Here is a 23,171-nt window from a genome sequence, read left to right on the forward strand (position 1 = left end):
TAACGTCACGTATCTGTTGCAAAACAAATTATTTTCGAACATCTGTTAGCAAATAAACAAGTTCTATTAAATAAAAAGCCTCATTAAAACTCTACAAAAGAATTTGTTGCAACGTGATAAAATTGGATTTATAACAGCTTATTTTTACTCGAACATCCGAGCATAATCACCTAAAAACATGAAATATTTTGTATGTAATCGCGTTACAGTATATGACAATGAAAATGAGTGGACTCTAAACCATAAACTTTCTCAATAAAGCTCCGTGATAGTTATCATATATAAAAGTTCCCTTGTGTAAGTAATTTAATGCTAATTGCTAAATGTTTTAACGCTGGACTGAATAATTTTACAGAGAAAGAAGAAACTACAACTGAAGAAGAAGGAACAACCACGACTGTTTCTCCAACAACTTCCACAACAGCTGAACCAACAACAACAACGGCTGAACCAACAACAACAACAACTGAACCAACGACAACAACAACCACGACCGAAATACCAACAACTACAACAACAGAAGCAACCACTAGTACTACTGAAACTACCACTGAACTCCAAACCACTACGACGACGACAGAAATTCCTTCAACGACAACCACGGAGATGACGACGACCACTGAAGAACCGACGACAACAATTAAGGAAGAGACCACCACAACTACAACAATGGAAACAACGACTACTATTGAACAAACAACTACAACAACCGCAGGTATTTCATTTCATCAACGTGATACGACGGTTTTTGTAAACACATAGGGTGGAACCGCCGATTTTATGTCACGAAATATTTCGAAAAAATTGAAATTAATTTCATACCGGTAGGGAAACAGCATCATATCTACCATATTCTTCACCTTTCATAGTTCATTCCCATAAAAACGCATTGAATTTTTTTTTCTCACAAATACGGATGTAAATAGGTGATGTTACAACGTAGCATATTTTCAATTGAAGCAATGCATCACATCAACACTGCAACTTAATTAATGAAATTAATGAAAGTGGATTTTTTTATTAGTTACAATGACCAATTAAGGGTACACTTGAATATAGGTTTGACTTATTTTACTGCTATCTATAATTAAGGAAATCTTGCTTAGAATAATAAAGATAAATCTTGATTAAAATGTTTCCTCGAATTTTATTTCCGATTTCCTCAATTTGGTGCGATTTCATAAATCTCTGAACGCAAAATTTTCATCAGCTCCCAAAAATGACACTGACGAGGAATAAACTGTTTCTAAAAAAAAGGATAATCAGACCGGCATTACACTATAAAAGTTGTATAAAAGTTCTTTTATAAAACTTGAAAAATGCAACTAGTAAGTGCATTGGCTTAATTCAAGCTTTGAAATGGATCTTTTATCAAACTTTTATATTTGATTCCAGATTTATTTAAAGTATACTTGTTTGTATTGCAACCAAACACATTTAAAAACGTATTTTCTGAAGAAAAAAAAATAGAGAAAATTGGTATAATGAATTTTTTTATGTAGCTATATATTTGTCATGTACACTGTACTCGCTTATTCGGGTATCAACGATTTCAGCACACAATATCCGATTATTTTGGGGAACAGTTCGTTTGCCATTTTACAACGTTAGCATAATTGGTCATTGAACTTATTGGTATTTTCATTACTGTGTGAATATCATTTCCATTCTCCCAGATCTTTTCATATGTACCGTTACGATTCACCCTTGAATTTTATGTGAATTCAAGTATTTAGACATTTTTGCACACACGGTCGGCTGCGCTTAAACAGATATCAACAGTTCCAGCATATAATATCCGATCAAGCGAGTATCCGATTTTTCGGGGAACAATTAAATTGCTGTTTAATAACGTTATAGTATAGTTTGTATCCTTCTCAGACTTCTTATAAAGGATCGATATTAATAAAGCTTCTTGAATAGATGAGATCAAAGCTGAAATGGAAATTGTATTTAATTACAATGATCATAACAAACTGAAGAGCCAAAAAAACTGGCACAGGCATGCGTATGCAAATAAAGAGATATGGAACCAATCAGAGTACGGCGCTGTGGTCGGCAGCGCCTATATAACACAACAAGTGTCTGGCATAGTTGTTAGATCGGTTACTGCTGCTACAATGGCAGGTTATTGAGATTTAAGTGAGTTTGAACGTGGTGTTATCGTCGGCGCACGAGAGATGGGACATAGCATCTCCGAGGTAGCGATGAAATTTGGATTTTCACGTACGTCCATTTCACGAGTGTACCGTGAATATCGGGAATCCGGTAACAAATTAAATCTACGACATCGCTGCGGCCGGAAAAAGATCATGCAACAACGGGACCAACGACGACTGACAGCATCATTAAACGTGACAGACGTGCAACCCTTCCGCAATTGCTGCAGATTTCAATGCTGGGCCATCAACAAGTGTCAGCGTGCGAACCATTCAACGAAACATCATCGATATGGGCTTTCGGAGCCGAAGGCCCACTCGTGTACCCTTGATGACTGTACGACACAAAGCTTTACGCCTCGCCTGGGCCCGTCAACACCGACATTGGACTGTTGAGGACTGGAAACACATTGCCTGGTCTGACGAGTCTCGGTTCCAATTGCTTCGAGCTGATGGACGTGTACGGGTATGGAGACAACCTCATGAATCCATGGACCCTACATGTCAACAGGGGACTGTTCAAGCTGGTGGAGGCTCTGTGATGGTATGGGGCGTGTGCAGTTGGCGTGATATGGGACCCCTGATACGTCTAGATACGACTCTGACAGGTGACAGGTACGTAAGCATCGTGTCGGATCACCTGCATCCATTCATGTCCATTGTGCATTCCGACGGACTTGGACAATTTCAGCAGGACAATGCGACACCCCACACGTCCAGAATTGCTACAAAGTGGCTCCAGGAACACTCTTCTGACTTTAGACACTTCCGCTGGCCACCTAAATCCCCAGACATGAACATTATTGAACATATCTGGGATGCCTTGCAACGTGCTGTTCAGAAGAGATCTCCACTCCCTTTTACTCCTACGGATTTACGGACAGCCCTGCAGGATTCATGGTGAAAATTACCTCCAACACTACTTCAGACATTAGTCGAGTCCATGCCACGTCGTGTTGCGGCACTTCTACGTGCTCGCGGGGGCCCTACATGAAAGTAGGCAGGTGTACCAGTTGTTTTGGCTCTTCAGTGTATATACAGGGCGTCCATAATTAAAAGAACCTATTTTAAAATAGCCTACAGGCGAAACCAGTCAACAGAAAAAGTGTGAAATTTTGTGTAGGACTTCATGAAGTGATGGAAATTTATTTCAGGAGGAAAAAAATTAGTTGTGCATGTCGCCACCAGAGGTCGTTTTACTTTGAATACCTGCTGTAAACATATACATTTATGTAATGTCACGCAGCAGCTGTTATAAAACCAAGAAACATTCGCGGAGATCTTGTTTCTCAATGTGTTTTCTACTCACAATGACGATAAGTTTACGAGATCGCTCTTTCTTGGTCAAACTGTTTCACCAAAACAGCAATTCCGCAGTAACTGCTCTACGGAAAGCTCTTGGAAGAGGATTCGAAAAGTTCCAATGAATGTTAAAAACCTTCGGAGTATGATAAAGAAATTTGAAACCACAGGATCGTTGGCTGTTCGTGCTAGAAGAGGAAGAAAACCCGTTTCTGTAGACGCAGTACAGGAGGTTTCGCTTCAGGTGGAAGAGGACAGAGCTTCAAATTCTAGTGGTAGCACTAGTGTCTGGGGTGTAGCACAGGCGTTGGATAGGCCACGTTCAACTGTCCATAACATCATGCGGAATATCCTCCGATATTATCCGTACAAGCTTTCACTTGTGTAGCGGTTGCTTCCACATGATTATGACGCTCGGCTCCAGTTCTCACCGCAGTTTCTAGCTCTCGTTGAGGTCGGCTTGGAATATACTCTGGATAGGCGGAGCGCATTTTTACTTGGATGGTGCAGTCATTACTCACAACTGCCGAATTTTGGAACCAGAAAATCCGCACGCTGTCTTAGAGGTTCCGTTGCATCCACCAAAAGGAAAGTGACGGTATGGTGTGGATTTACTGCATCATTTATTCTTGGTCCCTCCTTCTACGAGGAGTTGCGTTCTACAGGTCCAGTGACATGTTCGATCACCGGGAAGCGATATGCATTGCTGTTACAGAGCGAAATTGTTCCGGCTCTGAAAGCACGTCACTGCCTTGCAAGCACAATCTTTATGCAAGACGGAGCTCCTCCACACATTGCAGTGTGTGTTAAGAATATTCTTAAAATACCTTTTACAGAAAAACGTGTCATCAGCCGACACTTCCCTAATCTATGGCCTCTCCGATCTCCGGACATTAATCAACAACCATTTTGCCATTTGCTGATTAATATCTCTACCTAAGTAGAGGAACCGAAACGAGAAGAATGCGAGAGCTCAGTGCTTGATACTTCGCACTAACTAGCAAACAGCAACATAGTCTAGAAATCTACTAATTGCGCAGGTACATGATATAGTTCTAAAAACTAGATTTAAAACTAAAAACTAAACCCTGACATTTTCTGTGCAGAGAATTCGTTGAAATTACATTAAGTGGGGAACTTTAACGTTGTCTCTACGGGAGAAATTTTGATGACGGGTGATTTTATCCGTTTAAGCGGGGTATCTGTTTATCCGTTACCTGATTAAGCGGGTCCGATTGCATATTCAAATACATACCGAATCATAGAGTGTGAACAGCAGGGCGTCTTTACAAGTTTGGGACCACGAGGCCCATATACTTTTAGCTTCTCACCTTGAGCCGCAATTTTGGGTGAAAAAGGACGAAAAAGGACGACAGAGTTCTGTTTAGAACGTACATAAATTCTGAAAAATACCAAAACAAAAATATAAGCACATTAAAATAAAATTAATATAAATATTCCGAACGTAGGAGTCGTAAATAGTTTAGGATACAACCTTTGACTCGAGACCCCGAGCTCGGGTTCTGTTCGCTTACCAGCCATGACATCACTACTACTACGCAACGCATGTACCTCGGGAATAAACTCTAAAACATAGTTTCCCAACCTATTTGTACCATACCCCATCTTCAGAAGTGTTTTTATCCCATCGCCCCCCCCCCAACACAATCCAACCCATAGGATCCTATGGGTTAGCTTCTACCGCCCCCGGAACATTTCATCGCCCCGCAGGAGGCGTTAACGCCCACGTTGGGAATCACTGCTCTAAAAGTACCTCTGAGAAACTTCTAACGAATTGGAACATGTCGGAATGTTGCAATATATGTGTTCCGCCAGCACCTCCTAGAGATAGAAGGCCTTTGAACGGGTTGCCATAAATGCCATTCAGACTACCTAGCAAGTTTGCCACATTTTGAAACACAGCATCCTATTCCGTTTCTTCTTATTTTGGCGTAGAATCTTCCTGACTGGCTCACAAATACCGCATGGTGATTGGATGTGGGGCATAGAAATCGAAAATTCTGAGCCCGATCATTTCTTTTCCACACAACGATGATACTGGCACGAGCAGGGAATTCCCCCCCCCCAGATCATTCTGAGGGAAAATGGACTACTTACTGACGGCACAAGCAGCGTGCGGAGGACTTCTATCTCTAGGAGGTGCTGGTTTCGCACCTAACGTTAAACTTGTTTCTGAGGAATGCTGGGATTGTGCGGTCTTCGAGAAGTGCAGTCATCTGTCTTCCGATTTCGGAAGTAAACAACTCGGCAGATTCTTTTGCCTGTTGAATTATGCGTGAATTTTTTGTTTTTAAATATATTGTCGGGCTGATTGGTCTCTGAGAAGAGATTCTTTTTTTAAAGTAAAGACGCCACTGATTCTTATAAATACATGGGTTTTCCTTTATACTGAAGCAATGAAGAAGTTATAAACCGTTGTAGGATTTCTTTGCATTGTTGAAAAAAAAAGCTGTTTGCGAACCACGGTAACCAAACATGCATTGTTGATGATAAAGTTTTTTTGCATGATTCCGAACAGCTATTAAGCTGTAAGTTTCGGAGTAGGCTATCATCGAATCCTTTACGGTATGGATGCAAAAATGTGAACGCAGATTTGCTAAAAACTGATCTACAACGGGAACCGCAGATACTACCTATTCAAATTTAGTGCGTGCTAATTTAATTAATTAGCACACATTAAATCAAACTGTTAGTCTAATTTACGTTAAAAATTAATTTAAAAAATTATAATAAATACAAATACAATGCCACAACAGGAAAAACGCCCAATGAGTTGGCTGAGGAAGTATATGGACATAGTATATTTATCAAGAGAAAATGTAATTAATTAAATTAGTTATTCCAAGAAAAATATATAAATTTTTTTTTTCCGGATCGAATCCAAAAAATAGCAAAATTTTTATTTAGTACAGAAACAAGATTCGAAACTTCTTTGGAAAATTTCTAAAAGGTAAATTCAATTTTAATTCAAAAATTTCTATTTTCCGTTTCAATTATTCAGTGAACTCAACTTTTCATCAACGTCATTTTCCGTTAGCAGGTAGAAGGAAGAAAGTAAACTCTCAATACAATTAGAAAGAGAACGGAAATTTAATTACGAACGGAAGATTACGAAAATAAAAGCGAAATGCGATGGAACACAGGAAAAATAAGAATACATTTTTTCTTTTACAGAAGGGATTAATATTAAGCTTCTATTGATTTTTATGTAGCTTTATCACAGATGTCACTAGCGGTTTTTCAGCTATTATGTTCCCCCTTCACAATTTTTTATAAATACTATAAATTAACTTTTTTTTCAAATGCACACACATTGTCATAAGGATTGGGACATATTAATAGATAAATGAATTTATTTTGGTTAAAAAATTTTGGAAACTTTTGTAACGCTTGACAAACCAAATTAAATTAGTATTTTGTTTTTATTACTATTGTTTTGCTTTTATCTATATCTTTATGGCTCACCGATTCAAAAACTCACTCATAAAATTGTTTTTTTTTGTTTTATGGTGACTCATTGGGCGTTAATCAATAATTTTACGCGAGAACAGAGTTCAATAATTACCCGGAAATGTTGCTTGAAGAAAAAGTCTAATTTGCAAAAGAAAACTTAAGCAAGGGTCATTAAGCAGGAGTCCATGGACTCCTGGGGTCCGTGAGGGTGGATGAGAAAATAACCTATTGTTTTCACAATTATACTAAATATTTATCATCTTATTTGTCAAGAGTCTTACACGCCTTCATCTTATTGCCACAGGCGAACACAGGGGGAGGTATAAGAGAGTTATTTAATCCACCCTCAAGGTAAAAAATAATTAAAAACTATTTTCAAATACTTAAAGAAACAATTGATATAAGAAGAAAGTATCTTAAAATGTCCGTTTCAATCAACTTCTTTCAATTTAAAATTCTACGTTAGAGATTAAATACCTGTTTCTACAAGAATTTTATGCATTGATTTCCATTCTCTAAGAACTATCTCGATTCTCGTAACCACATTATGTATGATTATACCGTCAAACCGAAAGATACCCAGGCCACATCGCCATATGGCAATATCGGCTCATTGTCCACACGGACTGGATACCTCTGGCAATTTATTCATAAAAAACATACATTACAAAATATACATTACAATCATAACAACTATAAAATCATAATCTAAGTGTAAAATCAATTGCGAGATCACAAATCTACGCATACAATCGGAAATCAAGCATATAATCCTATATATTCCATATTAAATCTTAATTCGAATATAAAGTCCTAATGTATGATTATACCAGTTCGATAGTCGTGATGTCTGTTTGTATGAATGTTTTCTCTTTTCATGTGTTCCAAGAGCCCACGACTACTGAGAATCCCACGACGACGACTACAGAACTGGCTACGACAACCACTACTGATGAACCCACAACTACGTCGACGACGGAAATATCTACTTCTACTACTCCAGAAACGACTACTACGGAACTTCCTACAACAACCACTACTACTAATGCTCCAACAACGACGACCACCATCACCACTGAAACTCCGACAACCACTACCACTATGGTTCCGACAACAACGACGACTACCGAAAGCCCTACAACAACTACAGAGGCTACAAGTACAACTGAGGAATCAACAACGACTACAACGACAGAGGAACCTACGACGACCACAACAACAACAACCGAGGCACCTACAACCACGACAACAAGCATTCCAACTACGACAACGGAAAAGCAAACTACAACGACCGAGGAACCTGCAACCACTACCACAACTGCGGTACCAACAACCACAACGACAACAGAAATTCCAACAACTACTACCACAGCTGCACCAACGACGACAACAACCGAAGTGCTAACAACGACAACAACAACCGAAGTGCCAACAACGACAACAGAATTACCAACGACTACAACGACAACGGAAGTTCCCACCACAACCACTACAACAACTGAAGTGCCAACAACCACGACAACGGAACTTCCAACTACAACTACAACAACAGAGGTGCCATCAACGACACCCGGTCCAAGATCAGGTGATTAAATTCAAATATCAGAATAAATTGAATAAACTTGACCATAATTTTGTCGAAATAGTTGCAATCTTGTTTGTTTTGGCTTCCTCAGGGCGATTATACAATGAAACCGGTGACTATTATTATCCAAACATGCCATTGAAATCTTCTCCAGCAGTTCCTGGTACGGAAATAGAAATTTCGAACGGACCAATAGGCTTCGGTTGGGGTGTAAATTTAGAATCGAATTTCCAAGACGGAAACGAAGACTGCTTGAAATTCGAAAATTTTCCTAAGAATGAAGAAGACGCAAAGTGCTGGACGAATCCCAAGAATTGCCAGAAAGGAATATCACTGAGTATTTGGCAGAAAATTAGTTTTTGGAGGGATGACCAGACGGAGAGATACATCCTCAGTACAGGTATCATCCAGTAATTCTTTCAGTGGGATCCTGGGATCCCCTTCACTAAGTTTTTTAAATTTTATATATTTCACTTTTTTTTGAGACGAGAATATTCGGTTAGAAAGTACAAAGAGATAATTTTTTGCATTGTAATAAGTCGAACGTGGCAAAGATCTTTTTTATCCTAACTTAACTTAGTGATGGGCAAACTACGGCCCGTGGGCCAGATGCGGGCAGCTTAGAGGTTCTATCAGGCCCGCCGCATATTTCAAAATAATATATAGTATAGAAATGTTCAATTTTATTGTTTTTTAAAAGTTTTATTTAAGGAAGGTCCTTTTTTCCTCATATAGAAAATATACTAGTGAGAATTGAAATACAAGTTGATTTTAAAACTTTTGCATGTGCATGAAATGGAACACATATGCAATAAATACGCAAAAATTTGTTAAAATATACCTACTATATTTTTGCACAGCTGCAAGGGATAACCCATTGTCTCTTTTTCAATGAAACCGTGGCAGTCCTCAAAGTGTCCAACACATCCCGCCATTTCCTTTTTAAGTATATAATTATAATTACCGCGTATTTCGACCTCTTTAGTTAGCACGACGAGAAAACAGCGAGATAGACCATCATGCCGGGAATACCCGTATTTCCCGGCATGCCGCAGGAAATTCGAGTAACAGATTCTGGAAAATTCTTAAATACTGTATCGTCATTTTTAAAAATTCATTTAATTGGTTAAATGTATATTGAGATCCAAAAACCCTCACTTTTCTGGGTCAGATCACAACATTCAAACTCGAGTTTTACGGAATGCCGGCTAATGTTGGAAATACGGTATGAATCAATTTCCGAATATTTCCAGCCCGCCAAAATTTTTTCTTTCTCTTTTTCGACCAGCTTCTAGAAAAGTTTGCCCATCACTGTCCTAACCTATGCACAGTCTCAAACCATTCGGATATTGATAAAATTTATAACAATAGTCATGTTAATAGGATCACCAACTATAAGTTGGATCATCACCATAATATCGGCTTTGTGCAGGATGGACAATGGCCTTACTGTATGGAATGATGCCACTAAGAGTACAGTGGTGTCCTAGCCGGGGTAACTTTTGATGCTCGAGCATTCATCTCACCGTACTTTTTTTAAAAAAAGGTCAAGCACCCATACACAGTAATGAAAAAAATTGAAATCTGCAATGCAAAGCTCGATTTGAGCATGCACGGATCTTACAAACTTCCGACTCCCATGACCACTTGTTTTTACTACTAAACCGCACATGCGCCTTGTTCATATTTCCCTATGGAAACGCTAACGAATTGGTACATGTTGGAATGTACATGTACGTGTTTTGAACATAATGTGAAGTTTGTTTCTGTGTAATGCATGTTACAGTGCTGCCATCTGTTTTTCGAACTATGAGCGAAGCGTGATAATTGAACATTTGCATCGTATTGGCAACTTGTATTTGAAAACTGCAGTTTATTCGACAGCTGCAGAGGAAAGTGCGTGCGGGAGATCTATGGAGTGAGCATCATGAGAGGGGGAGAGAGAGAGAGATTAATTGATTTTGTCCCTGTCCGATTAGGTTCAAGGCCGGAAAATCGAGGGGCCAGAAAAATACTTAATAATAAGATAGAAGAAAGGTCACAAAATAATGGGTGTCCTGTTCTCGATGGGCCCACCCATAGGCGGAGACAGACTTGAAAGTCTGGGGGGGGGCACGATGATGATGATGATGTCATTTCATATAGACATATATACATTAGATCAGTCGACTCCCCTCTGACGCTGGGGGGGGGGGCAATGCCCACCACGCTCATGGGCCATCTTTTCCCATGGGCTCACCTCCCGGGAGCATGGAATGTGACCCACTTAAGTAGGAAATCATTCGATAAAATCAGAATACGTTCAATTTTTCGAAATCTCAAAGTGAATTGAAGCTATATTCTACCCATTTGAATGCTATCCCATGGGTGTAATGATCCTTCGATAACAGTATATTGCTCAATTGTATCAACCATCCGTCAAGCACTTTCAAAGCAGACGTTCACCTCTCACATCGATGACATTTGTGCTTCTACTATGCAGCACACTTCAGTTATTCGCAGTGACATAATTTGTGTAGTAACTGTATAATTTCACGACAGCAGCGTGCGATCATTTCGCAAACTTCTCAGATAATGGGATTCCGGATTTGAAAGCCCCTTATCTACTATAAAGGGTGATATTAGATTAGTATTAGATCTAATATCACCCCCTTATATTAGATTAGTATTCTTCAATCCGGACCGGTAAGATGCAGTGAGTAATTTCGAGGATTCGCATGAACGTAAGAAATAACGGGCGAAAAAATGAATAAATAATAAGAGAAAAATTTCCTTATTTTTCTAACTTATTACATTTTATCGTGCGAAAAACATCATTGATCTGGGATTTGCTGCCACCAGGGCTGTCTTAAAAGCATTATGGCCCCCCGGGCCAAGTGATTTTTCTGAGGCCCTACCAGACAAGTTCTCGAAAATTTCAACCTGATCTCATTTTTGTGAGACCCCCTTTTCTCTTGAGGCTCCCAGGCCCATGCCTTAAGAGTCACTATCTGCGACCTACCAAATGAGAACAAAACTATACGTTTGTATGAATTTCATTTCATGCGGCTTAATACCGGTTACTATGTTTTTATGTCTACCATAAAATGATTTTGCGGAAAACATAAAAATATACTAACCGGTATTATGACGTATAAGATTTACATCGGTGCACAGCATAAAAATGAATTACATATTAACATAACACCATATATTTTTCATATTTAAACAGCACATTGGTATAAAACCAAAGTAAATTTTTGTCAAATAGTTTTGTTTTGATTTGATAGGTGGCAGCAGAGGTTTTAGCGCAAAGTTTTTATATGTGTATTTCTCTTTTACACAAAAATATTGGAACGGGAAAGCGAATAGAATTCAAACCCATTCATCAATGTCCTAGACAACATAATTTATCATTCTGACACCAGCATTTTATTCATATAGCATCAATATCTGCATGTTAATTATCAAATATTTCTAATTTAGTTCCTCAGGAAGTGTGTCTGGTAACTCCTGGGGTTGAAATGTACATCCAACCGGAATTCTCATTTCTTCTAAGTTTCGCCATCGTTTGATGGTGTGAGATCACTACAGATCACTCTTGTAATCATCCCTATCTTTTTTTATACCAACCATGGTTTCAATGTACTACGTTTTGATACGGACAACTCTTTTGTTGTGGCACTTGAACAAGATCCATATTTTTGCTTCTAGACATTCAAAATGGCATGAAATATTTTTATGGCGATTCTGAGTGCACTCAGATATTCAGTTGTCGTGATGCATATGAAAATTTATTCGGATCACGAACTTCTGGCTTTTTTTTTCTAGAATTCTCTCGATGAAAACGTTGGGCAGGAAAAGTGAAGATATCGTTCAAATGCGTTTATAGAGACTATTTCGACCAAGAAGGATTTGAAGTAGAACTTTCTGAAGCAGTAAGCTAACAAAAAAAAAAAAAAAAGGGTAATTTCAATTACATCAAAATCAAAAGATACATAAATAACAAGAATAGACATTGAATCCAAATTTCAGTGGTTTATTTAGAAGTTTCAGGGTGTTTTCGAAAGAAATCCCTATTTCGTTATGGACAGGCTTGAAATTTCAAAGAAGTTCGGGGAATTAGTTTCAACTTTGTCTAATACATGGCACCGCAGTGGGTAAATTGTCAGTGGGTAGTATTGTCTTTATCTAACATCGGATTCGAAATGGTCACCTTGCTTAGCAAGGAGAGGGTGAAAGCGAAGAGTGAAGTTTGGAGTGTCTTTCCAGTGACACCTTTTCTAAGATGGATGCGTATGCCTCGCATCTAACACGTTAGATACAAATACAACACCCCAACAGGAAAAATGCTCAACGAGGTGGCTGAGAAAGAAAGTCCGAGTCAAGAAAGTCCTAAAAAGATTTGGTTAAGCTTCGAAGACTCTTGCTGCAAACAAGGACCATCAAATGCATCCAGAAGGTCCTCCTTGGAAAGTAGGAGTGAAGTAAAGCGACTGTGGCGTCATCTGTTAGTTGAAATTGTAGTTGTTAAAATTCAAGCATAACCATCTTTACTTCAGAAAATGGAAGACAGATGACAGCAAGAACACGAAACAAAAGCAACTTCACAACATAAATACGTTAAGGCCAAATATGCACTCAGAACACACATTCTCCGGCATGTACCAATTCGTTAGAAATTCCGTAGAGGAATACGTACGAGGTGCACATACGGTTAAGTAGTAGATATGATGTATTTAAAATTCCAGGCCTGCCAATCGAACCTCCTCTGCTCATGAAATTTCCCCAATCTCTAACGAAAAAAGTATATATGATGTGGGGCAAGGCAAATCCCAGGCGCCAAGTCGCCATGGCGACTCAAAAATTGGTATTGTCACCAATTTTTCTTTTGTAAATTACCAAAATTTTCTTTTTGTAGTTACTTTATTTCAGGCTGAGAGCAGCACAAAATGTTTTGAATATATAGCAGCATATCTGCCAACTGTATATACTGTTTACAATTTTTGTTAATTGCATTTTTAATTGGGTTGCTATATTTTTGAAATATATGACATCCATATTTTTATGGGCATCTTTTTCTCAGCCACCTCGTTGGGCATTTTGCCTGTTGTGGCGTTGAATTTGTATTTGTATTAGTAACATGAAAGGGGGGGGGGCACTATGCCCTGAAAAAGTCAAAAGAAGCATTATTTTGGACCTTTTCCTTCGGGTGAAATTTTTTTGTCGCTTGTAAATTTCTTTTTGCGCCTAGATATTTTTTTGCGATTTGTTCAGCGCTGATATAGTGTGAAAAATATTTTTTGAATGTTTCAGGTGGTGACGCAAAAGGGGTTCCAGGAATAGCCATAACATATAGAGGAATATTTTTCCATTTCTTATTATCCACGGGGAATGAATATTGGAACGTTACGGTCCCAGGACCCGTATCAAACAGAACCTGGAACCAAATAGGGTTTCGATGGAACTACGAAACCGGTCTAGAAGTAAAAATTATTTATTTTTCAACCCCATAATTCTTATTAGCATGAATTACCTGGATTATTCTATTGTTTTCTTCGAAGTTTGACTCAATAGTCAAGTATTTACATTAAATAATTAAATTCATTTTCTTCTTTTCAGGTATTCATAAATGCGGAGCATTACGCTCAGGCATTCTACTCCGAGAAATCTGCATCTTCAAAAGACCCTATTCAGCCTTTGGAAATGACCGTTGGTTGTAGAAGAGTAGCTGAAGCCAGATACGAAAATTTCGCTTATGGTGAATTCGATGAACTGACCGGTTGGCTGTGGGCCCTGGAACCTGAACAGCTGGACTTCTTTCTCGGTGGTTATGGTCAGTATATAAATTTCTTTGAATTACTACGCAGTTTCAGTTTTCACTTTGTCAGCTAATCAGAAACGTTTGTCTGATATCTTTATCCACATGACATATCATGTCCATGATATGACATATAGATCAAAGATATAGTAAAAGTCCGTTATGCAGTAGACGATCGTTATAACGATCCCACGTTATAAAGACCATTTCAATGTAACGACCGATAGGATAAGTCTCAAATATTTTCATAGAACGACTATTTTGCATGTTTAACATGAACTTTTTTGACAATCACTTCCGAATTACTCGTAACAGCGAGATCCTCGTTACAAGCAGTTACTCGTTATAACGGAATTTAACTGCACCTGTTCACTCTACATATTCCTTTTTTAATCAATTAATTAATTTCCAATTGATAAATATTCGTCTGTTTTTTTTTCACACTGTATTCATTCAAAATGATTTCTTTTCCATTTGCTTCTGGGATTTATTGTAGATAAAAATATAAGTGAGTTTTTGGAAATTTATTTCTATTATTCATTTTAGTATCGTTTCAGTATTCATATCAGCTCAGATTCTTGTTTTAAATATTTTCAATTTTATCAGTATAACGAAATTTTATTTGGACTGGTCATTTCTTTTTCCTGTAGCTTGCGATCCAGAAACGCATCCTGTTCATTGCGAGACGAATCTGGCTCGTTTGAAAGAGATGTTGGTGAGTATCAGAGAGAGAGAGAGAGAGTTAAGGAAAATAGATATTTCACTGGTATTAACATACAGGGGCGGCTCAAGATTACCTGTCGCCCGGGTGCAAAGCCTCATGTGTCGCCTTTAAAGACAACCCTGGCGGGATTTAGCTTCGATTAATCCCCGTATTAAAAATCAGTATTTTTTGATACAGAGCCACACACCATTGTTTACGGAACAAAATGTCCGTGACCATATGTCCTACTTAAAAAAAAAAACAAATTGCCTCACATTTCGATTCAGGATTATTTTACCGTTCTTAATTACGCCAGACAACTTGATCCACATTGCAGCTCTTATCAATTAGCCTAATATGCCATCCCTTACAACTTGCAACCTCGCTTAAGCCATCCGTGCTAACATAAGCATTTAGAATGATGTTAGCTGTCTTTGGATAGACGAGATCTCCACTCAATCTCTATGAAAAGAAACGAGAAAAATTCTTTACTGAAGATTTCTGCCGCAAAACGTGGATAAAACTTTTGAAAATTAATAGTCCTCTTTGGTATGTCACTTTAGCCCGGAATGTTCTTTCTTTAACGCCGACCATGATAAGGCCAACATTCTTTGTGATTTAGATTTTTCTCTTACTAATGTTTTGCCGCGACGCATGACCGCTGTGGATAGAATCCCATCACATATAGCGGGCCATTAAACCAGAGTCTCTAGCCCTTCTATTTGATACGATGTTGTTTTAGAAAACTTATTGTAGTATAATTTTTTTTCATATGTTACTGCCAAAGTCCGAAGTGCGGCCAGTTCGTGAAGTCGCTGGAGATCCCTGGTCAAAGTTCGATGTGCTGATGTAAGACGGTCCTGTAAGCGCCAAATACATTGTTTTCATCGCCAACGTGTGATTGCGTTCACTCCATGTGAAGAGAGATAAAAACATAAATTTGAGAGAAAAACTATTTGTGTAATAATATATATAGAGACATAAGTTTTTTCTGTCATATTTTGAAAAAAAGAAAGAAAAAAGATTACCTCATCGTGACCATGGTATGATGGATTGCCATAGCTAACGTGGCCATGATTATCACGAAAAAATACGCGTACTCGACGATGAGCAAGTAGTTACATGACCTGGCCCTTAGGGCATACATAACCCTACTTGACGATGACCCCGAATAATGCCTTTTCTTTTTGGACTTTGGTGAGGAATCTCCAACATCGGACGGTGGCGAAGCCACAAATTCGGACATCGGCCAATTCACGAACTGACGGATTTCGTTCTTTGGCAGTAAAAAATTTTAGTTCTTTATCTTATTGCTACAGACTTGTCAGCTTCACGCTTATGCAGACAACAAAACTATAATCAGATTGTTATCTTTAATAAGATCATAGAAATGGGCTCCAGTCTCTTAAATTGAAAATTGCTCTTTTGAAGGCTAATTATGATTCCTGTGGTTTCACAAATTTGTGACTCGAATATGACTGAGCAATTATATATATATATGATATAAATTATTATATATATATAATTTTTTTAGTTCTTTATGTGCCCATTTATATATATAGAAATAGGCACATAAGGAACTAAAAAAGGTTTTCTGATGAAAATAATTTTGCTGAAAAAAATTATTTACATGATTTATTAAAATCTTCAGAAATCTTTTATGAGAGGAGAGGCATCACAATTTTTTCATAATCATCTGAGATTCATTTTTTCTGCATATTATTAAAATAAAAATTTATTGCTAAATCAATTCACTCTCTAGGACGATATGGAATTCGACAATGTTGAAGATCTTGCGAGTGTTATGGGTCATATTTCTGATATGTCCCAAGTGGAAAAAGATCCAAATGGTAAGGAAACAGATATTTTCCCATTTCCATGTAACCCCGAGCGTGGAAAATTTTATTTAACATTTTCAATTTCTATTTCTTTTCTATTTTTTATTTGCTATATGACTTAGATAATTTTTTTTTAAACCGGGAAGATTATTATTTTTTATGGAATGTTATCTGCTCATGATTCATTTCATATAATTATTTTCCGTTGGTTATTAATTGAAAATATTTTTTTCTGCAGGAAGCGAAGATGAGTCTGACGGGGAGAAGAAGAACAATGGAGATTTAAAAGCTCTGGTGGAAATAGTGGAAAAAGTCATGGCAGCAACTATGGATAAGCCTTCAGATATTGATGTTGAATCTCTTAAGAAATTAATCGTGAGTTAATTTGTTATTTGTTTCAAAGTACTAATTGAATTACTATAGAAAATGCATTACTGTAGGTCTGCGCGTTTGTAATGTAAACGCATTAAATTAGTAAGAAAATACATATTGAATAACTCTTTTTCTTTTTGCAGGTTGTTCTGGACATTGTCAGTGATCTTTTTCATGATCGATTCAAAGAAGGATGGAAAATCCTGCAAAATGTGAGAAATATCACAATGTTTTCTTCAACATTTAGTAATATGTCCTCATTTTTTGAATCATTTTTCTCAAATTTATATAAATTATCAGAAATTGAATGAGTAAACAAATTTATGTAATTATCTTTTTTTTCATAAATCATAATCAAGTTTGAAGATAAATCATCGGTTGATTTTGTGGAAAACGTCGAAAAATGGATTTTGCAAAAGACATCTCAAACAAGCACTGGAAAGGATCCGATGAATATTTATGCCGATAATGATAATATAGGTATGCTTTTTAGAAATTCGTTCTTTTTTATTAATTTCCCCATTCTTTAAGAAGATCAGTTACATAAAAAACATATTTAAGGGATCTTCTATCTTTTAACAAGGTAAAAAACTTTCTTATGTAGAAATATTATTAAAAATATTATTTATATATCCATTGATTTACTTCGAATTTTTACCACACACATTTTATTGTGTGTGCTATCCCCAGATTTGTACAAAATTTTACACATCATCAATATTTAATTTTTTATAAATTTTCAAAAAAAAATGCGTTAAAAACAGCTAGCGCGGATGATAAAATTACATGAAATAAATGAAATTGAGCAAGAATTGATTCAAAATAAAGGGAACAGTTCATAAAATGACGAAAAACTATTGAGATCCATCCATAAATACGTAGGTCATATATATTTTTTTAAAGTTTTTAAAATTTATTATTTAATTTCGAATAAGATTGAGAAAAAATCTTTTCCATCATTTCATGGACTGAATCCTTTATGTATTTATTCATTTTTTATTGTGGCATCAACATCACAAATTAGTAGAAAAAGATAAAAACAGAACAAATACAGAACAAAAAATTTTAAAAAATAAGCATAAATTAAGAATATTCACTCTGTAACCCCCAATAGAGGTTGTCCTTCCAGGAACTCTAGGAGTATCAACCATAACTACAGGGTGGGCAAAAAGTCCGTAGAAACTTTAAAAATTCATAAAAACCGGAAAAACAACCGAAGTAAAAAATTTTGCAAGATTTAGCATCGTTAGGTCTATATATAATTCAATTTATTTTTTCAGATTATGATATTCAGAAGTGTCTGTTATATGATATTTATGAAGCTTCGGAGCCGCTCAAGTTTCCAGCAGAAAACTCTGAAGATGGTCAAAGGAGATTTAAGCGTCAAGCTGATGAGGATAGCGCATCAAACGAAGAAACTGACGGACCGATAATTGTATTGACAAAAGATATTTTTGGAGATCGTGATAAAGGTGTGTCGAAATTGAGATTTATGTAGTAAGTTTGACGGATAAGCAAGAAATAAATATCGAAGAAATTAAATATTTTCTTTCTTATATTCGGATGGTTATTGTATGATTCCACATTTCAAGTATTGGAATTATAATAAACACATGGGAACATTAAAAAACCAATTTTTCTGCTCATTTAATGAATCTTTACAATTTTTATTTTTCCCAGGTGATAAAGTCTGCTTACTTAATGGCATGTACAGAAAGTTGGATAAAATAGCTCCACTATGGAATGAAAAAACGTAAGTAATAAGAGTACATCGATGATTTTACAATCACAGTGGTACCCAGGGTAACGAGTTGAATTCATTTCTGAAGATTACTTGTACAATTGAAGAAAGCTTCTACTTAGTACCTGTACGAAATCAGTTAGATGTTAGAGTGTTATTCTAAGCAGAATTGAAGTACCGTATATACTCATGCATAAGTCCGTTCATCTATAAGCCGACCTCTCAACTTGAGGACCATCAAAACGATAGAAAACTGGAAATCCGCGTATAAGCCGATCCTGAAAAAATCAGACACATTTTGGAGGAAAAATATTCAGTATATTTCTAAGGAGGAGTATATTTCTAAGATATAAAATTATTATACACCATGAAAAATTATCAAAGCCTTCTCCAAATATTTTTCCTCCTCTTATTTACTCACTCTACATACGCACTCACTTACATACATACTACATACGTACTCACTTTACGAGACGGTATTAAAAAGTTTTCTATCGCATCAATGGCTGCAGCATGGGAAAAAAGGCATGGCTATACAAAATGTTCAGTTTGGTAGAGCCGGATATGGAAAACAATCGTAGACCACAAACTATTCTAAGTATTAGAGAGATATAGATGGCTTCTTTCTCAGCCAGAGATATCAAGGAAACAGTTATTTTCCGAATATTATGCTGAGGTGAGCTCGGAAAGAAAAGTCATCACGTCTCCGCCGGGACTCGAACCCAGGCCTCTTGCATAGGTGCCCGGTATGCAAGAGGCCTGGGTTCGAGTCCCGGCGGAGACGTGATGACTTTTCTTTCCGAGCTCACCTCAGCATAATATCCGGAAAATAACTGTTTCCTTGATATTCTAAGTATGTCAGCTGTATGTATTGATACTTTTTTGGAAATCCTTTTGACTTTGGACCATCTTAATGCAGGGCTCATCTGGGCACTGCCTGTAGACCTCTTGGTATATGAAGGGCCTTAGATGATCTTGCATAGCAATTACCATAAATTGTGTCCAGTTTTTAGGGGCTCAGTATATTGCTAGGCCTGAGTCCCCCTCCCGGTGCTGAGACGTGGTTTTGTTTTCGTGGATCGAGTTGAATCCACTTTGAGGGCCAGAATTAACTCATTTAACTACTATAAGTGGGCGAGGGGGGGGGGTTGATAAAACTTGGGCTGAATTTTTTCCTCAAAAACTGACCTGTGTATAAGCCGATCCTCCCAAAAATTGAAAGATTTTCCGAACTAAAAAACTCGGCTTGTACACGAGTATATACGTTGAATTTATTTACAAACCAAATATGTCCACAAATAGCTGTTTGGATTTATTTAAAGCGTTGGAAATTTTGTGTATCGAATGATTTTTTTCCTAGTAAGATTTTCTCTTGTGAACACATAAGTTCGATGACTTGCAAGTCACGACACTCAAGCTACCATTGTATTGCAAATTTTGTGTATGAAATAAAGAGCATAATCAAAATTTAAAAATTTTCCAGCGTATCAAAGATTTATTTCCTCCCCCATTGTTTTATTCAACCTGAACTTACCGATGTGGTAAAAATAATACAAAAAAGTATGGGATAATGAACTATGAAGCTTACATGCTGTTATTTCTTTCCAAATTTTCAATTTTCATTATCAGTTTGACATTGAACAAATATAATTTTTTTTCAGAGGGAACGATACAAACTTAGTTTTCATAGACAGTAAAGTAGCATCTGTTAATACAAATCCTGATCCAAGCTCAACATCACTCGAAAGCGAACCGACAATGGTTTTTCTCAAACACAATCGCAAAGTAATAACTCACATTTTAATATTAATGATTAGCAACTCTAAAAACAAATGTTGTCAAGAAGAAACATTTTAATTACGTTCAATATTTCAGGTGAAAGCAACGAACAGGAAACTATTATCAGAAGACCTCAAAGAGACTGGAGAGGTACATTGACTGTCGAATGCATTTTTAAGTATTGTTATTTGCACGTGTTAAAAAAAACGTACTTTAATTGACTAAATGCTTTCATTCAATCAGACTTACTTCAGTTTTATATTCAAAATACTGTGACGTTTTTGTATTTTAATTCAAAATATCGTGATTATGCAATTTCTAGAGAGTATTATAAATTCATGTAAGCCGCACTGTTGTGTGGGAGAACAACATACGAAGACTTGTTGTTAATATTTCTACATATAATTTTCTCACTTTCTTGGGTGTTAGTGAGCAAAATTTTTGAAGCGGGACCCCCCCCCCCTTTCGACAAAAACATTTTTCGGTGACCCCTACATATCCCAATTTTTTGCCAGTAAACGTGCTGTCCCAAAAGTCCGTTTCGGAACGCTTGTTTCGATTTTGATTAGTTACTGTATGGAAAATAGCTTCCATAGAGTAACCATTCAAAAGTCATTTCCCACGTTCCTTTTTTGGCAAGGACATTGCACATTCGTGATTCTGGCATGACGGAGCCGATATATTTGATTATTTTACAAGCAGAATTTGATGAAATGGCATTGTATGATACATGGTAATTAGCTCAGCTGAATAAAGGTATTCTTTAGTTTTGACATATTTTTTAATAAAAATGAATTTCTTATTTGGAAATTTTTATTTTGGAGAATCTCTCACGGTTTGCGCACCACTGGTTTAGAGCATAGGTAGAGCATATGGTAACGGATCTGTTTCGATATTATTTTATTTGCATATATTTGGACACTCACTAATTTACGCATTTCTCATATCACCAAATATCGATCAACTTATTAAATAATGAGTATCATTCTATTTTTATATAAATATTCTCCATGGGGTAAAAAGAAGTTTTTCAACTATCGTATTCTCCTCCATATAATCCGTGGATTATCTGTTAAAAAAAGTGGTTAAACATTAAGAAATACGGATTATCTACCGCTGAGGACAATCTGTGAAAAAAAAATGATCAACCTGATGAGTATTCTGATGAGTCTGAATTTGAAGTTTTTTGATTGAACTTCAAATTTAGTTTTGCGTGTAAATAATGCTATTGTTTCGTAAACAAATTTCATTAATTAGTGTACCAATGGATTGATTATTGAAACATATAAGGAAAGTTTTTATTTATTTATTAAATATCATGCGGATTATATGCGCCACCACTGTTATACGCAGGAAAATACGGTACAAAAGTATTATTTTGACTCTCATTAGTGTTTTTATATGGAATATAGTATTATAAGCAATGTTTGAATAAATAACTATGATTTTGAAATAATGATGTTTGTGAGTTGTTTTTATTTTCCAATTTCAAAGGTAAGGTGGAGGCAATGTGTTAGATGGGACAGATATTTAGATGTCAAAGGGTGAGTTTATTGCGATCGATTATTATCTAAATTACTTCACATACACAGCATCTTCATAATAACGATTACAAATTATTCGTTAATCATATCAGAGTTCTAAGGAAAGGAGGATGGACAACTGACGGTTGCTGGATAGTGAATTCGACGGCTGAGGAAACCATTTGCGAATGCAAACAGCTCGGCACTTTTGCGGTCATGTCCAAAATTAGAGCACCCTTTGTGAGTAGAAAAGATCATAATAATTAAGATAATAATTATTTCTTGATGAATATCTGAAATAAATGAAAATATTTGACATAAAAACATCATTTAGATGGTGCAATATCTAATGCATGTACAAGCAAATATATCTCCTGATTGTTATTGGATCCTTATAGATTTTATTCCACTATCTTGCCATTTTCTGATCGTTATATTGCTTATTGAATTTGTTTTAATTTCTGATCAAACTGCAAATTATTCAAAGAGAAGCAATAGGAGAAGATAGAAAACTGTTTACGAAACATGCAACTTTTATTCTATTCTCTCCAGTAGATTTAACAAAAAAAAAAAAATGTCAGAAATTATCAGAAAAGAGTTTTTGAATTTACTGATGAGATATTTTTACATTCACAGGACATTCCACCTGAACCTGAATGGCTGAAGCTTTGCAAACTTATTTGCTTTGGTATCTCTGCTGGACTTCTCGTCTTGTACATTTTAGCTATTCTTTTCAGAAGGTAAGGAGAAAAGGAAAATTACATTTTGGTCGACTGAATTTCTGACTTGGAAAGAATTTTTTTCCTCTTTATGTGTCAAAATTTCAACCGTTTATTGTCATAAGTTTGCAACTTGTGAAAAGTGGAGAAGACAGCTGTGTGTTATAGTTTCATAT

At 36.5% G+C, this 23,171-nt stretch overlaps 1 protein-coding gene across 1 annotated transcript in view; it reads left to right on the forward strand.

Moving 5' to 3' along the window:
• Positions 1–309: 309 nt before the first annotated feature.
• The window catches only part of LOC149078655 (uncharacterized), a 36,422-nt gene continuing 13,560 nt past the window's right edge, over positions 310–23,171 (forward strand). The window contains exons 1-17 of the mRNA XM_089241223.1: positions 310–715; positions 7,825–8,520; positions 8,612–8,920; positions 13,816–13,985; positions 14,122–14,335; positions 14,971–15,035; positions 16,786–16,873; positions 17,100–17,236; positions 17,377–17,445; positions 17,593–17,713; positions 18,514–18,705; positions 18,914–18,986; positions 20,636–20,759; positions 20,850–20,903; positions 22,248–22,297; positions 22,390–22,516; positions 22,913–23,016. Coding sequence (XP_089097349.1) covers positions 310–715; positions 7,825–8,520; positions 8,612–8,920; positions 13,816–13,985; positions 14,122–14,335; positions 14,971–15,035; positions 16,786–16,873; positions 17,100–17,236; positions 17,377–17,445; positions 17,593–17,713; positions 18,514–18,705; positions 18,914–18,986; positions 20,636–20,759; positions 20,850–20,903; positions 22,248–22,297; positions 22,390–22,516; positions 22,913–23,016 — 2,999 coding nt within the window. The remainder of the gene's footprint in view (positions 716–7,824; positions 8,521–8,611; positions 8,921–13,815; positions 13,986–14,121; positions 14,336–14,970; positions 15,036–16,785; positions 16,874–17,099; positions 17,237–17,376; positions 17,446–17,592; positions 17,714–18,513; positions 18,706–18,913; positions 18,987–20,635; positions 20,760–20,849; positions 20,904–22,247; positions 22,298–22,389; positions 22,517–22,912; positions 23,017–23,171) is intronic.

The sequence above is a fragment of the Pholcus phalangioides genome, unplaced genomic scaffold, assembly GCF_987345545.1.
Source record: "Pholcus phalangioides strain wild (caught in Gottingen) unplaced genomic scaffold, Ppha-v1.0 ptg000013l_1, whole genome shotgun sequence".
Classification (NCBI taxonomy): Eukaryota; Metazoa; Arthropoda; class Arachnida; order Araneae; family Pholcidae; genus Pholcus; species Pholcus phalangioides.